The sequence below is a fragment of the Pituophis catenifer genome, unplaced genomic scaffold (genome assembly GCF_029215685.1).
Source record: "Pituophis catenifer annectens isolate HBS135680 unplaced genomic scaffold, rPitCat1.0.hap2 SCAF_15, whole genome shotgun sequence".
NCBI lineage: Eukaryota > Metazoa > Chordata > Lepidosauria > Squamata > Colubridae > Pituophis > Pituophis catenifer.
The window spans coordinates 18,278,209-18,295,404 of NW_027256895.1; the positions used below are offsets into that span (position 1 = coordinate 18,278,209).

A 17,196-nucleotide genomic window follows, 5' to 3' on the forward strand; every position below is an offset into this window, starting at 1 on the left:
GGAAGTAAAGCTATCATTAAGTGTTGTACCTTATGATTCTTGATGACCGTATCTTTTCTTTTATGTACCCTAACAGGGTATGCACCAAGACAAATTCCTTGTGTATCCAATCACACTTGGCCAATAAAAAATTCTATTCTATTCTATTCTAATTATTAATATTTTCATTTAAGACAATGGTAATGTATTGTCTTCGGTTTTTGCTTATTTTTAATTCCTAATCCACCCAGAATCTATTTTCTTATCAAGTTATAAAGTTGTCAATCACATGTAATGACCCTAGGTCCATGATAGTGAACCGATGGCACGCGTGCCACCTCTGTCATGCGTAGCCATATTAGTGGGCATGCGAGCTCAGCCAGCTGATTTTTGGGCCTTCTGGGCCCACAGAAATAGGGAAACAGGGCTTGGGGGGTGGGGAAGGCCCATTTTTGTCTCTCACCTGGCCTCTCTAGGAGTCGCTGGAGCAAAAAAGTCACTTCTTGTCCAACCGCTAATTGGGAAACGGGCCATTTCTGGCCTCTGGAGGGCCTCCGGCGGGGTGGGAAAGGCCATTTTCACCCTCCCCAGAATCATAGAGAATGCTCTGGAGCCAGGTGAGAGACAAAAATGGGCCTATGGTCCATCACATGCTGGGGAGCGGGAGGGGTCAGATGCACATGTGCGGGGGTGAGGCACATAGAATTATGGGTGTGGACATGTGTGTGCATGACTCCCCCACCCCCTCCCCCTCCTGGCGCATGATGGCAAAAAAGTTATCTGCCCTAGGTGCTCCCCCCCCCAAATAACATTTTTAAAAAGAAAACCAGCCTTGTCATGAGTGCCAGACCAATCAACCTTTTGACCTACTTGCCATCCTAGATGAACACTTGGGGAAAAGCTATCATCCATTTTACTGCAAGGCTAAAAGTACAGGTTTCCCTCAAAACTCAAATGAGAAAGTAGTGCAAAAGGTTGGGGCCGCTACACAGAAAGTGTGTCTCCAAAGTCACTTATTTGATGGCAGATAACATTGGAAGGAGCTGGTCTGGAATAATAGACAGAATAACAGACAGAATAACAGACAGAATTACAGAGTTGGAAGTGATCTTGGAAGTTATCTAGTCCAACCTCCTGCTCAGGCAGGAAACCCTACGCCATTTCTGACAAATGGTTGTCCAACCTCTTCTTAAAAACTTCAGTGTTGGAGCATTCAGAACTTCTGGAGGCAAACTGTTCCAGATTAATCATTCTAACTGCCAGGAAATTTCTCCGTAGTTCTAGCTGGTTCTCTCCTTGATTAGTTTCCATCCGTTGCATCTTATCCTGCCTTCAGGTGCTTTGGAAAATAGGTTGACCCTCTCTTCTTTGTGGCAGCCCCTTAGATATTGAAACACTACTATAATGTCAACCTTGTTTTTTGTTTTTTTTTAACCATTGAATTTCATTTTGTTAAATAGGACCTAGTATTCAAGTCTGTCAAGATCCTTCTTGTATCTTGAACCTATCTTCTGGGGTAGTGGCTATTCATGCCATTTTGGTATCATCTGCAAATTTGATGAGTTCCCCTTCTATCTCCTCATCCAAATCATCAATGAAAATATTGAAGAGTACTGGGCCTAAGACAGAGCCTTGGGTTCTGCCTATAACTTGGTCCAGTGAGAAGCAAGCCTTTAAAGGCAGAACCAGAAACTTGAATTGCATTGCAAAGCAACTAGAAACCCAGAATAGCTCATGGAGCAGTAGCAAAACTCAGGTGTGCCATGAAACAACCAGACCTGCATATGCGGCTGCACTGTGAACCAGTTACTGTTTTCCAATGGCATTCATGTAAAGGACATTCCAACAATCTACATGGGATGTCTCGAAAGCTAGAGAATGCTGTAAAAACCGGGGGGGGGGGGCAATTTGAAATGCTGTAGCAAAATGGAAGAGAATATAGATGTCTCAGGTTTCAAGTGTGGAGTCCTTGCTGCTCTCTTAGTTTGGTTGTTTTGTTTGCAGATATTTCATGGCTGAATAAGTAGCTTCTTGAGCAAATGTTGGGATTTCTCCAGTGGTGGGATCCTGCTGGTTTAACAACTGGTTCAGTGATTGCGTACATGTACTGACCGGTTTTCACCCAAACCAGTCCGAACCAGTAGAATCCCACCCCTGGATTTCTCCTTGTCTGTATACTGTATTTTCCCTACTACATTTCATGGACGTATGATTTTCTCCTTGGTACTTCCGCGATTAGCATATTTTTCTTCCTGATTATGTGTTAGTGTCGAGTGTCAGACAACTCCTCGACACAAGATCCTGGGGAATATGAACCACCTGAACATGAGCAACTGTACAGATCCAGAGCACGATGGACCAGAAGAACAAGACACGGTGAAGGGGGGTGTTGTAGCGATTAGGATGGCATGGTGATATTAGGTGGTGGACGGTATAGGGGAACGGGGGGGGGGGGGCGATAGATATCTCGCCGTTAGCATGAAGCAGATCCCGGTGATGAAAGAAGACAGTGAAAACCCGGAAGTAAATGACGACCCACAATTAACCAGAATGGGATAGGTAGCACGGTTACTTTAAATCTGTAATAGAGCAAAGGTGGGGCGTTTGAATAGCATTCTATAAAGCTGGATAAATGGCGGAAACGGCCGTCTACGACTTTATTTCTCATCGAAGAACTTCAGCGCTTACTGTATGACCACCGTATAAGCTACGATTAAACTGGATAGCCTCACCTTCTGAGCGTGCGTGTGTGGTGTTTGTCTGGTGAAGCACAGGCGGTTCCAGAGGAGGCTGACATATAGTTTTAATCCATGCTTATCTGGGTGTTGGCTGTTTCAGAGAATGTATTCTGTCTTTTTGTTTCCCTCTTAGGTTTATCATCAATATTATTCTTGTCACTGTTGAATGAGAGGTTTATCTATATATAGCAAACAACCAAGCTCAGATTGCAGCTAGTATTCCACAGTAGCACATTGTATGTAAATTGTATCCTGAATTATTTTATGAAAAAGGAGGAAATAGAATCCTTTTGTAAGTCATAGAACCTTAGTGGATCTAGTGTGTAATTAATAATTGATTTTTTTAAAAAACTATACCATTTCTTTAAATAGTTTTCCTTTTTCTTTCTTTCTTTTTTTCCACAGATTTAGATGATTGTGTTCCATGTCCAGAAGACCATTATCCAAACAAAGATCGAGATAGTTGTCTTCAAAAAGCAATAACTTACTTGACTTATCAAGAGCCTTTGGGGATTTCTTTGCTGGTCATAGCAGTCTCCTTATCTTTCATCTCAGCTTTAGTACTGGGGGTCTTTATTAAACACCAGGATACTCCCATTGTCAAAGCCAACAACAGGAACCTCACCTACATTCTTCTCACTGCTCTCCTGCTCTCCTTCCTTTGCACTTTTCTTTTCATTGGACAACCTGATCAAGTGAAATGTCTCTTGCGACAAACTTCTTTTGGCATCATTTTCTCTGTAGCTCTTTCTTGTATTTTGGGAAAAACAACCATTGTTGTTCTTGCTTTCATGGCCACCAAGCCAGGCTCTAAAATGAGGAAATGGGTGGGGAAAAAAATGGCTATCTCTATTGTCCTACCTTGCTTCCTGGTCCAATTCACCATTTGTGTAGTGTGGTTAGCAATTTTTCCCCCATTCCCAGATTCTGACATGCACTCCATGACTGAAGAAATTCTCCTGCAATGTAATGAAGGTTCAACCAAAATGTTTTATACTGTGCTTGGCTTTATGGGGTTCTTGAATGCTGTCAGCCTCATGGTGGCCTTCCTAGCTCGGAATTTACCAGACAGGTTCAATGAAGCCAAATTTATCACCTTCAGCATGTTGGTCTTTTGCAGCGTTTGGGTGTCATTTGTTCCAACATATCTCAGCACCAAGGGAAAGTACATGGTGGCTGTAGAGATCTTCTCCATTTTGGCTTCAGCAGCTGGATTACTAGGCTGTATCTTTTCCCCCAAATGCTATATCATTATTTTGAGACCTGATCTGAACAGGAAAGAGCAACTAATAAAGAGATAAAATACTTTTTATAACAGACCCTTCAATGAAGTAGAATTGGGTTCTTTTACCATTTAGTTTCCTGCACTTTGTAGTTGTACATACTTTAATAATATCTGTACATCAAGGTGACATACAATGGAGAAGAATGTGATATCTTCCAAATTCACATCAGAATTTAGAGAGGTGCTCTTCATCTTTTGTTTGAAATGTTAGACAATTATTTTAGATCAGGGGTGTCAAACTGGTAGATAGATACTGTAGATAGATACTGTAGATAGATAGATAGATAGATAGATAGATAGATAGATAGATAGATAGATAGATAGATAGATAGATAGATAGATAGATATGTTTCTCTTTTGGGCCCCCCAAAAAGGACTAGGGCTTATTTTCAGGGGTGTCTTTTTTTCTCCCCCATGTACAGGAGGCCCACTTTTGCTTGCTCGCAGGGAGGCAGGAGTCCGTGCAGCACGCCAGTGCCACTGCCATGAAGTGAGGGAGTGGAGCTGCCCCACACACCCTGTACTGGCTTACCTCATGGACCCTGAAGCCAGTCCACCCACAACCTGACACCTGCCTCACCTGGTGGCCATGGAACCATCTCTTTTCAGCCTCCTGTTTTGTTGCAGCCATGAGCAAGCAGAAGTTGGCTGGCGGCCACATGGGCTACTGCTGCTGACAGGTGTCAGGGCGTGGATGGCCTGGCTGTGGGCCCTGAGGTAAACCAGTCCAGGGCATGTGGGACAGCTCCACCACCACCCTGCCTCGCTTCATGGTCATGGCACCACGAGCAACTAGACAAAATGGGCGGGCAGGTGGCTGGCTGCGTAGGTTATTAAGTAGGGCTTATTTTGGGGGTAGGGCTTTTATTAGGTACACATGTAAAAACATGCTATGGCTTATTTTGGGGATATTTTTGGGGAACCAGGGTAGATAGATAGATAATAGACTTGTTCCTTTAAGTGGGCCTAAGCCCCATCAGACTCACTAGAAAGGCTCAGTTTGAACTATATTTGGCAGATTCAATGAGATGAACCGACTCTGCATGGATCCCTACCTTATGGAACATTCCAACATTATTTCCCTCTATCAAACCATCTTTGCTCTCAATCAGTTATCACTTAAACTGCTACTTTTCATAGCAGAAAATTTTTAAGCAGAAGATTGACAACTTGATTGTAACCCATGAACTTCAGTTCTTTTAAAATTGTGTTTTAAATCAATACAGTTTGGAATCTGATTATAGATATGTATCTGCCCAAAATGGCACCATCTTTAGAAAAAAAAAGACCCAACAGTTTTTTTCTTTGGTGCATATGGTGTTGCTCAGTGGTGGGTTTCAAAATTTTTTACTGCCAGTTCTGTGGGTATGGCTTGGTTGGCGTGGCAGGGGAAGGATACTGTAAAATCTCCATTCCCTCCCCAATCCAGGGGAAGGTTACTGCAAAATCCCCATTGCCTCCTGATCAGCTGGGATTCGGGAGGCAGAAAATAATGGGGGCAGGGCCAGTCAGAGGTGGTATTTACCGGTTCTCTGAACTACTCAAAATTTCTGCTACCTGTTCTCCAGAACTGGTCAGAACCTGCTGGAACCCACCTCTGATGTTGCTCCCCATTTTCTCAATCAATATGTTTCATGTTGACATTTTGCACAGAAGCAAAAAAAAAAAAATACTATTGCAAGTAAGCTATTACCTTCTAAGTAATTATTAAATAAAGTACCATCATTGTTCTTTTCTCCCTATCTCAAGGGAATCCCGGTAAACATCGAAAAAACAAAACAAAACTATGAGCCCAGGTTAAAAAACTGCATTACATTAATACAGACACAGAAGTACAGGTTTACAAATAGAGAGAACAAAAAAGAAGCATGTTTAATCTGTGTTACTTTGTTTTAGATAATATTCCTGAAAGGCTGATCGATTATGACCCAGGTCATTATTTGAATAGTAACATTCAAGCTATACTTTGATATCTACAATGGCCATATTTTATACTGAGTTGCTTCTGTTCACAACACTGATTTTATTCTTTTTTCCTAAATTGATGTGCAGTTCTCTTGTTCACAACTGCAATCTCAGAGGTCCTCTTCCAATTTCTCACAAGTACTATCAGTCTGGAGACGTAATTGTTGCTGCTATTATATATCAGGTCTTCTTTCTTTCAAATCAGATCATTTTTCAAAGGGTTCCTTCTCACGATGTGCTTGATCAATACCTGTAAGTATTTTAAAAGTATATGAGTAGTATTTTACTCTCACCCTCATCCCCATCACCACCTAAAAGTTGTAATTTTTTTCTTCCTCTTTACCTTTCTGCTCAAATTAAAATGCTCACCATATAGCCCATTGAAATTATCCTCAGTCATGTATAAATTCTAGGATTAAAAGACACTTAGCCTCCACTAATACTGCCGTCATAAATGGAAAAACCATGGCTTTTTTATTCATCTATTTATTTTTTTATTTTTATCCCACCTTTATTATTTATACAAATCATTCAAGGGGAAAAACACATCCAACTCACCTTTCTCCTTTATTTTCCCAATAACAACAACTCTGTGAGGTGAGTTGGGCTGAAAGAGAATGACTGGCTGAAGTCACCCAGAAGGTGAGACTTGAATTCATAGTCTCCCGCGTTTTACCCTAAAACAAACTGGCTCAAATTGACTGTCTTCTAGAAGAACATTTTTAAGAAGAAAAGAAATAAGCATACAAATGTTGTCTCAGTTCAATCTTAGCTACCCATTCCCAATATTAGTGCTTCCCAATCAATACAACCTGGGGCTATTGTCAGCTAAAGACCACATTACATATATCAAGAGCAAATAATAACCACAACATTTTGGATGTTTATGAATGTATATAACAATTAAAATGTGATTCTGAAGCAGAAATGTATTGACATAGTTTATAACTCTCACTGAAGGTACCTCACTCATAATTACCAACACACTTTGGCTCTGGCATTTGCTGTTAATGAGATCAATGAACATGCTGGAATTTTACCGAACATTACTCTTGGTTTCCACATTGCTACTGATAATCATGTGGACATTACAACTTATCAATTAGCAATGGAATTTCTATCTACAAAAGATCAATTTATCCCCAACTACAAATGTAATGACCAGACCCACACGGTAGCTGTCATTGGAGGACCCCGTTCTAGGACATGTCTCAACATGGCAACCAGTCTGTGTAACTACAAATTTCCACAGGTGAGACATAAATACGGAGCAAGATGTTAAGTTCCCTTGCTCTTGAATGACTTCAGGTATCAGATCTTCATGATAACTCTCTTTACAAAGATCCCAGAAGCCTGAAACATTTGACACAAGAAGGGGTCAAATTTATGAAAAGGGAATTGTCAAAATTGTTACACTGTTTTGCTCAATGACTAGCCCTTATGTTAAGCTCTAAAACTGTGTGCTAAAACTGTAGCATTGTTTTCTTTTCTGTATTGCACTCAAGCACAGAAATTTTGATTAAACATGAGCACTGCACAATGTTCTTTAGAACAATTCCTTTTTTGCTTTTATTGCTTTCTTACTCCCGTTTAGATCACATATGGATCAGCTCCATTGATGAATGATGAAACAGCAGCACTATTTGTCAAATGGATGTTCCCCGTTGAGGTACACCAGTTTAATGGAATACTACATTTACTGCTGCATTTTGGATGGACCTGGGTTGGGAAAGTTTGCTTTGTTGAGGAAGATAAAGAGAGATTCATTCAGGATAGCCTTTCCATGTTTACAGTGAGAGGAATCTGCTTTGACTTTATAGAAAGTATCCCCCAAATGATGTATGGCAATTTAGCTGCTGAAATGGTGGAGGAAGCAGATAAATTATACAAAGTGATCATGGGGAGTACAGTCATTGCAGTGATCTTGAATGCTGAAGTTACAGGCCTGATGACTTTGAGACTTATGATCTATTTATTAGATTCTGAGGATATTCCCAAGGAGAGAAAAGCCAAAGTCTGGATCATGACAGCTCAGATGGAATTCACCTCCATTCTAATGCAAAGACCGTTGCCCATCATTTTTCTCCATGGTGCTCTTTCCTTTGCAATTCACTCAAAGGAACTGAGGGGGTTCCGAGAATTTGTGCAGAAGAGAAACCCAACATTAGAAAATGAAGATGGCTTTATTAGAGATTTTTGGAAAGATGCATTTGAATGTTCCTTCTCCACTGGTTTTAGAGATGAGAAAGCTGACAGGACCTGCACTGGGGAAGAGAAGCTGGAGTCTCTTTCTCAATCTATATTTGAAATGAGCATGAGCGGCCACAGCTACAGCATCTACAATGCAGTCTATGCTATGGCAAACGCTCTGAGGCAATTGTATTCCTCCCAGTTCAAATACGGGCAAAGAATTAATGAAAGGAGATGGAAGCTTTTTCTTCAGTCACCATGGCAGGTAAGTTTGGCTAATGAAACATTTTGAAAAGTAATCAGGTGATATGCTTAGTGCAACAAATATAAATTGGGGAGTGGTTGCCTCTTTTAAAATTGGTTGAAAGATAGTCCATCATAAGAAGTTGCTTCTGGCTTTTGTGGTGAATATGAAAGACAATTTGCAGACTGTCAGCATTCCAGAAAACCACAACTCCAATTAAAAACTCCGAAGCAAGCATTTTCTCAAAGTTCCATTTATTGAAGTAGGTATAATGGCACATCTGGGAAAACCCGAACCTGAGAGTTCTGGGTTTTATCTCAGTAAATCAAAATCCCCAAAACTATCCCCTCACTCATCAATCCATCACATGCTCCAATCAGCATCTGTCCCATCTCGAGACATCACTCCAACCACTCCTGACCTTGACTAAAAGGAAGAATGCTATTTTGTCTAAATACATTTTCTCTACTAAATCCCCCCTCCTACTTTCCCACACATGAGAAGGTGACAGTGTGGAAGCTTCCGGGGCTAATATGGCTTCCAAAGCTGACACAGACTATTTTGACTGCTATCTGGAAATATCCAAACATATTTTTTTAAAAAAACCATTACGTTTTTGTAAAGTTATTTCAACATTCAGGTCAATTATACAGTAATGGATAGAATGGCATTCCTTCAAAGTAGATTGTCTGTCTGTCTGTCTGTCTATTTTTCTCTCTTTCTCTCTTTCTCTATCATCCATCTATCTGCCTGTCAACCCGCCTATCTATCTATCTATCTATCTATCTATCTATCTATCTATCTATCTATCTATCATCTCTATCTCTAATTATCAGCCTGCCTTTCATTGAGGACCTGTATATGGCACAAGCCAGAAAGAGGGCTAAGAATATATCCAGTTTACCCTGAACATAAACTGTTTTATCTTCTCCCCTCAGGACATCACTATAGGGCATTGCATGCCAAAACAATCATACATGAAAACAAGTTTTTTTCCCCATATCATCACTCTGCTTAAACATAAAATTCACATAGTACAGTCTTATGCCTAAAGACATCTAACTATGTAGTAGGACAATATTACTATTATCTTTCTATTACCTACTCCTATTGTCCTTTCCTATTACCTACTCCTACTCCTTAGTATCATGTGACTATCACTTCATTGTTTCTATCTTATGAATTATAATTGTATTTTATGATTTATGATTTAGCAATTTGTTGCTTAATGTCTATGGAGATTCTCAGTCATCCAGGTCATGGTTGTCCCAAAGTTGCTTTTTCCAAGGGCAACTGGACTTTGTTTTTCCTTGGAGACATTTTGCTTACAATCATAGTCTTTTCAGCAGATCCAAGACAGCTTCCCACCCATTTGCACTATTCATGTGACCCTGAGGGCACAGAGAAACCACCTCAACATCAGTGGTGAGTTGCCTCTGGTTCACTCCGGATCTTGCAAACCGGTAGTTGCAGTGTCAGGAGGCTCCGCCCACCTGCCCGGACATCATCACGGATGCTCTGTGCATGCACAAGCTAAGTGAGTGCATGCGCATGCACGCTCCCATTGCGAACCGGTAGCGAAGGAAAGTGGAAACTCCACCCCTACTCAACATCTCTCAGAATTAGTTCTAATGACTAAATGATTACAAAACTATAAATCCTTCCATCCTCCACCATTCAGTCAGAACTGAAGAAACTTCTTGGATGAGTAACGAAACAAGGAAAAACAAAGTCCAGATGCCTTTGGAAAAAGCATCTTTGGGACACTTTATTATACACCTTGTATGTACACTGAGAGTTTATTCACCAGAGACAAATTCCAGTCACACTTGGCCAATAAAGAATATTCTATAATGGGAACATGGGGAACTCGCCAAAGGTCTGAAATGGTTTGTGTGGATGTATGTATTTAATGCATGATATTTGTCAGGTTGACATGTAAAACTTTCAAAGGTACTTGGGTAGAAGCATTATTTCTCACTGTCTTAATTTCAGAGAGACTAAGATTCAGGGGAAACAACTTTCCCCTGTTATAAATGAACCCATGCACTTTTATTCCTAGAGAAATGTAAATTAAATGTGCAGATTCAGTTTAGGATTGTCCTGATGTTTAGTACAATCTCTTAGCTACTGTGATCTTCCTGGTGTCCATGAAAGTTTTAATACTTTTTCTACTTCCATTCTCTCATCATAATAGTCTCACCATAAGGCAAAATGAAAAGAGAGGAAAAACAAATTTTGGGGAAATGAGAATATCTTTAGTTCAATTGAACCATATGAAGAAAATGTTTTTTTTTTATTATCTTTTCAAGATTTTAAAGACCTTCTTTGTTTGGAACAAATGGCCTAGAATTCTCCATGTTGAAGTTTTTAATCTTATCTACATTTTATGGGAGCAAAGTGAATTCCTAATTCCAAGATAGTTCAATTTATCAAGACAGTGGGATGTATCAGATTTCTCTTTCTCAATTTTGTTATGGAGTTCTCATCTGAAAATGTTTCAGCTGAAAATAAAGTTAGGCAATAAGGTAGAAAATGCATGTGGGAAAGAACATATTTCTCTACCCATTTTAAATGGAGTAGAATGATGAAAATGCAAATTTCCATTGACCTTAAATCAAATTGAAAGGAATAAAAACTGAGATTTGCTAATCCCTTCAAAGAATTCTATTAACTCTCTCTCTCTCTCTCTCTCTCTCTCTCTCTCTCTCTCTCTCTCTCTCTCTCTCTCTCTCTCTCTCTCTCCCCCTCCCTCCCTCCCTCCCTCCCTCCCTCCTTCCTTCCTTCCTTCCTCTTTCCTTCCTTCCTTCCTTTCTTTTCAGCTCCACCATTTTTTGCAGCATGTCACCTTTAATAACACTGCTGGAGAACATATTTCTTTTGGCTCCAATGGAGAATTAGTAACTGGATTTGATGTTTACAATTGGGTGACATTCCCAAATAAGTCATTTCTAAGAGCTAAAGTTGGAAAAATTGACCCTATGGCTCACACAGACAATCTTCTCACCATTTCCACCAAGGACATTGTTTGGCCCCACATGTTTAATCAGGTGTGACATATTTTTTCACGATTATGAAATCATTCATCTACTGGTTTGTGGGATTAAGTTAATTTTAACCAGGTGTGCTCAATTTTCACTTTTTATTAAATCTTTCAGCTACTAACCAGGGTATGTACTTTTTTTCCTTATGTGCAATGTGAACATACTGTAAATGTGGAAGTGTATACAATAATAACATATTTGAAGTAAGAATATAGCCAAAAATGCTGCATTAATGCTCACATTAACTGCTTATTATACTGTATAAATCAGAGCATAGTTCATAGCTTCTGATATTCCCAAACTGACTTTAAGTGTAGCTTGTTCCATATCAGGCATATACAAATAGGATAAGCTTAATAAAAATGGGCTCCAATTACTGTATAAAGTTGGCACCTCTGCCAACATTTTCATGGGTTATATATGAACTGTACCAAGTACAGAAAGAGTTCAAAGAAGACTAGGAATCCAACACAAAATTGGAATCTTAAGGAATCTGTGCTCCAAAAGTTCCAGAATTAAAATCTCTGCTACTGATTTCCTCAGAGGACTACTATATTGGGCACAATCATACAATTAATCTACTAGGTATGAGCTATGAGTAGTTGAGAGGATCAGTGGGGAATTTAAACCAGAGAGAAATTTGGAACACCGAAGTTTGGATTCAAAATGAGGAGTTTGGGTATGTCTAATTCAGGGGTCTGCAACTTTAAACACTTGAAAAGCTATTTGGACCCGTTTCCCACAGAAAAGGAAACACCGGGAGCCACAAACCCCTTCTTGTCCCTGACTATTTCTTGACCGGCCACAAAACTAGCATATGTAGTTAAATTAAACATTCTGTTTTCTTCTGAAATTTTTATTTTCTTGGATTTATCCACGGTTGGCCTACTTGAAAAGATCAATAAATCATGTGCCAGTGGATGTCGCACATTGGCGGTTGTGGTGCATATTTTGAGTGACAGGGAGCTGCAGCAGAAGGGTGAAAGAGCCACATGTGGCTCCAGAGCTGCAGGTTGCTGACCTCTCATCTAACTGATGAAAAGAACAATCCCCCAAAATAAATTTGTCATGTAGCAGAATTCTGATTTAATTTATCCAATAGACATTACCTCTTTCCATCTGTAACAAGAAATGTCCTCTGGGCCATAGCAAGATAAAAGTGGAAGGGAAATTATCCTGCTGCTATGACTGCAGACGGTGTCCAGAAGGGAAGATAGCTGACCAAAGAGGTAAGCAAAGGAACATATTGAGATATTAATGTTTAAATAAATATAAATGGGACTGAATTTTCAATTAATGATGCAATGCCTCAAAATGTTGCAGTGCCTGAACATCCTAAGATTGTAAAATTTAGTAATGAAAAATTTGGACTAATTACTGTGGCTTCCAGGGAAGAAATGGTAAACAGAAGAAAAACAGAGCTGACTGTGCCAGAATAAAGAGCTAGGCAAGTAAACCTTTTCCAAAAAAAAATTCCTCTTCAGACAATAAGAGGACTTGAGATCTCCCACAACTGTTCCAGACTTATGGTCCTGGTGATGAGGCCACAAAAGCAGTTCAGAAGGTTTAGAGCTCTGGTAGGTAGGAGAATTGCTATCTTACTCAAACCATAGGTAAAGGTAAAGGTTCCCTTCGCACATATGTGCTAGTCGTTCCAACTCTAGGGGGCGGTGCTCATCTCCATTTCAAAGCTGAAGAGCCAGTGCTGTCCGAAGATATCTCCATGGTCATGTTCTAAATGCCAAAGACACAGGGAATGCTGTTACCTTCCCACCAAAGGTGGTCCCTATTTTTCTATTTGCATTTTTAATGTGCTTTCAAACTGCTAGGTTGGCAGAAGCTGGGACAAGTAACGGGAGCTCAACCCATTATGTGGCACTAGGGAGTCAAACTGCTGAACTGTCAACCTTTTGATCGACAAGCTCAGCGTCTTAGCCACTGAGCCACCGCGTCCTGGTCAAACCATAGTCAGCATTTTAAAAGGGGCAGTATATTTGCAGACTTCCTTTTAAATCAGTTTTGAAAATTCCTTGTTAACTGCTTTTATGCACCTGCTTTCTTAAGCCTGGGAGTTTAATTACAAGCTTTGTAGGGTGACCAATTTTCTATCAAGTGCCAGACCAATCTTCATCCTACCCAGAGGTGGGATTCACTTACCTTACCTAGCGGTTCGCAAATGTGAGTGCGCACATGTACAGTGCTCATGCATTATGTCTGGGCGGGTGGAGCCTCCCACAGTCACTGCTATCGGTTCACCTGATCCAGAAAAAACTGACTGAATCCCACCACTGATCCTACCTCAATGGTTGAGTGGAGAGCCAGTCCCCACAAACGCACTGGTTGATACAGGGCTTTAAACATAAACAACCAGCAGCTTGAATTGAATGTTGAAATGACTGGGATCAGCGTATTTATTTATTTATTTATTTATTTATTTATTTATTTATTTATTTATTTATTTATTTATTTATTTATTTATTTGTAATATTTATATGCCGCCCACTCTCCGAGGACTCTGGGCAGCTTACACCAAAGACAGTATACTAAATAGCATATTGCGCCCAACAATCTGGGTCCTCATTTTACCCACCTCGGAAGGATGGAAGGCTAAGTCAACCCTGAGCCGGTGAGATTTGATCTGCTGATCTGCTGAACTAGCAGTCAGCTGAAGTAGCTGCAGTACTGCACTCTAACCACTGCGCCACCTTGCCAGTGTAGTTCACACAGAAGTAATATAACTCAGATGAACCATAGGGTGTCCAGAAATGCTTTCCTTCTGTAGTCTGGACCACTTGCAGGTTTTGGATGGTCTTCAACAGCAGCCTCAATGGGAGATGTGATGGGAAGAAGGATTGACCTTGAGGGTGCCAGGGATGAGCCACTACCACGGCAATAGTTAGATAAAAGAAAAATGTGTCCAGGACAGAACTTCTATATTTTTGGTCTAAAGATGCATCTCTCCTCCCTCCATTTGTTTTTATGAGAATCAGGAAGGCCCTGTAGCAGTGGTGGGATTCAAAAATTTTTACTACCAGTTATGTGGGCATGGCTTGGTGGGCATGGCAGGGGAAGGTTATTGCAAAATCCCCATTTTCTCCCGATCAGCTGGGACTCAGGAGGCAGAGAATAGATGGGGGAGGGGCCAGTCAGAGGTGGTATTTACCAGTTCTCCGAACTACTCAAAATTTCCGCTAGACCGCCAGAACTGGTCAGAACCTGCTGAATACCACCTCTGCCCTGTAGGAGACGTTTTCTAGACAAATGATGATGATGATGATGATGATGATGATGATGATGATCATCATCATCATCATCATCATCATCATCATTATATTCATCAAACATGAAATTCAGTCAACCGAACATTTAAAAATGTGTCACAAATACACATTTGTATATTAGACTGGTGCTAATAGTTGATAGGGGTTGCAGCCAGTGTCCTAGGTATCAACCAAGTATCTTCTTAAAATATACGATGTTCCGAGTAGCACAGTTTTTTGCAGTTCCACTGGTGTTATTGCAGGAAGCTGCAGTTTCTTGATGTGTTTTGTAAAATTCTTGGACATGGTACCAAGTGCCCTGATGTCAATGGGTATCACTGTTACATGTTTCATCCATAGCCGTGTCGTTTCGATGGCCAGGTCGCAATATTTCATGATTTTTTTTCCAGTTCTTTTTCTTCGACTCTGGTGTCTCCTGGTACAGTGATATCAATAAATTGCATGCTTTGGCCCTCGACAACCATGATACCTGGAGTGTTGTGCTCCAAATGACGATCTGTCTGTATTTGAAAGTCCCACAAGATCTTTACCTCATTTTCTCCATCTTCAAGATCTTCATTTTCAACAATTATTATTATCTCTTTTATTCATTAAACATGAAACTCAGTCAACTGAACATTTAAAAATGTATAACAAATATCCCTGACTGGCTCTGATGCTTGATACAGATTACTGCCAGTGTCCTAGGTATTAACTAAATATCTTCTTAAAATGTATGTTGTTCTGAGTAGCTGGCACTACAGCAGGAAGCTGCAATTTCTTGATGCATTTTGCAAAATTCTTGGATATGGTACCAAGTGCCGTGATGACAACGGGTATCACTGTTACATGTTTCATCCATAAATGTGTAGTTTTGACAGTCATGATATATTGTGACTTTTCCCAGTTATTTATGTTTTTATTATTATTATTATTATTATTATTATTATTATTATTATTATTATTATTATTATTATTATTATTATTATTTCTGTTGTAGTTCTGTCTCTCAAGGTCAATCATTCTGTCTGTTGCATGAAGTAATTAACAATAGATGTAGATGTAAAGCTCGGGCCTTACTGAAAGTGGGCACTACAGCAGATTATATATAGATTGTATTATATCTTACATTAAGGAAAAAAACCTTAAATCCATGTAATTTAAAGTAGCTTGGTGTATCTAGTCTGTGGTTAATGATTCATGCTTAAAAATCGATAATGTTTTATGACCTGTTTTGTTTTTATTTCTTTTTCCCTAGACTTGGACGATTGTTTCTCATGTCCAGAAAATCAATACCCAAATAAAGAACAGGATAGTTGCTTTCCTAAAAGGATAACTTACTTGTCTTATCAAGATCCTTTGGGTGGTTCTTTGGCAATGATTGCAGTCTTCTTTTCTGTCATGTCAATTTTGGTACTGGGGATCTTTATTAAACACCAGGATACACCCATTGTCAAAGCCAACAACAGAAACCTCACCTATATTCTTCTCATCGCTCTCCTCCTCTCCTTCCTTTGCATTCTGCTCTTCATTGGGCAACCTGACCAAGTGAAATGTCTCATGCGACAAACTTCTTTTGGCATCATGTTCTCCATAGCTCTTTCTTGTATACTGGGGAAAACAACCATTGTTGTTCTTGCTTTCATGGCCACCAAGCCAGGTTCCACAATAAGGAAATGGGTGGGGAAAGGGCTAGCTATCTCTATTGTCCTAACTTGCTCCCTGATACAATTCTGCATTTGTGTGATGTGGCTCGCAATTTCTCCTCCCTTCCCAGATTCTGACATGCATTCCATGGCTGAAGAAATTGTCCTGCAATGTAATGAAGGTTCAACCACTATGTTTTATACTGTCCTTGGCTTTATGGGGTTCTTGACTGCTGTCAGCTTTACAGTGGCTTTCTTAGCTAGGAATTTACCTGACAGCTTCAATGAAGCCAAATTTATCACCTTCAGCATGTTGGTGTTTTGCAGTGTTTGGGTGTCATTTGTTCCCACCTATCTCAGCACCAAGGGGAAATACATGGTGGCTGTGGAGATCTTTTCCATCTTGGCTTCAGCAGCTGGATTACTGGGTTGTATCTTTTCTCCTAAATGCTATATCATTACTTTGAGGCCTGATCTGAATACAAAGGAACAACTAACAAAGAAATAAAATTGAACTTTACCTAACAACTTGAATGAAGTCCAGTCTGTGACTTCCATCCTTTCATATTTTGCAAGTGTTTGGGTCTCCTGTATTGCATCTTATTTTGGTTTCAAGATGTTGGTAGGAAAAAAGTTAAGGCATTAACATTGTGTTGCATTTACTGTTTAAACTCCTCCCAATATTCTCCTTAACCATTATCAAAGTGTCCAGGAAAATCCCTACTAATATCCTACTAATATTTGTAATATCTGAAAATTTGTGACCGCTATGGTGTAATGGGTTGGATGTAGGTCTGGAAGCTGGGAAACCATGAGTTCTAATCATCTCTTAGGTATGAAAGCCT

General features: G+C 39.9%; 1 protein-coding gene across 1 annotated transcript; it reads left to right on the top strand.

The window, feature by feature from the left end:
• The first annotated feature begins 7,585 nt into the window (after positions 1-7,585).
• LOC139324514 (vomeronasal type-2 receptor 26-like) lies at positions 7,586-16,859 on the top strand. Its single transcript, XM_070954226.1, has 4 exons — positions 7,586-8,422; positions 11,224-11,451; positions 12,548-12,674; positions 15,964-16,859. The coding sequence occupies exons 1-4, from the start codon at positions 7,586-7,588 to the stop codon at positions 16,857-16,859; spliced, it is 2,088 nt and encodes a 695-aa protein (XP_070810327.1).
• Positions 16,860-17,196: the final 337 nt, after the last annotated feature.

Coding starts and splice junctions, on each gene's coding strand:
- LOC139324514 (XM_070954226.1), top strand. CDS start 7,586: ATGAATGATGAAACAGCAGCACTATTTGTCAAATGGATGTTCCCCGTT. Junction 8,423..11,223: donor TTCTTCAGTCACCATGGCAG/GTAAGTTTGGCT, acceptor CTTTCTTTTCAG/CTCCACCATTTTTTGCAGCA. Junction 12,675..15,963: donor GAAGATAGCTGACCAAAGAG/GTAAGCAAAGGA, acceptor CTTTTTCCCTAG/ACTTGGACGATTGTTTCTCA.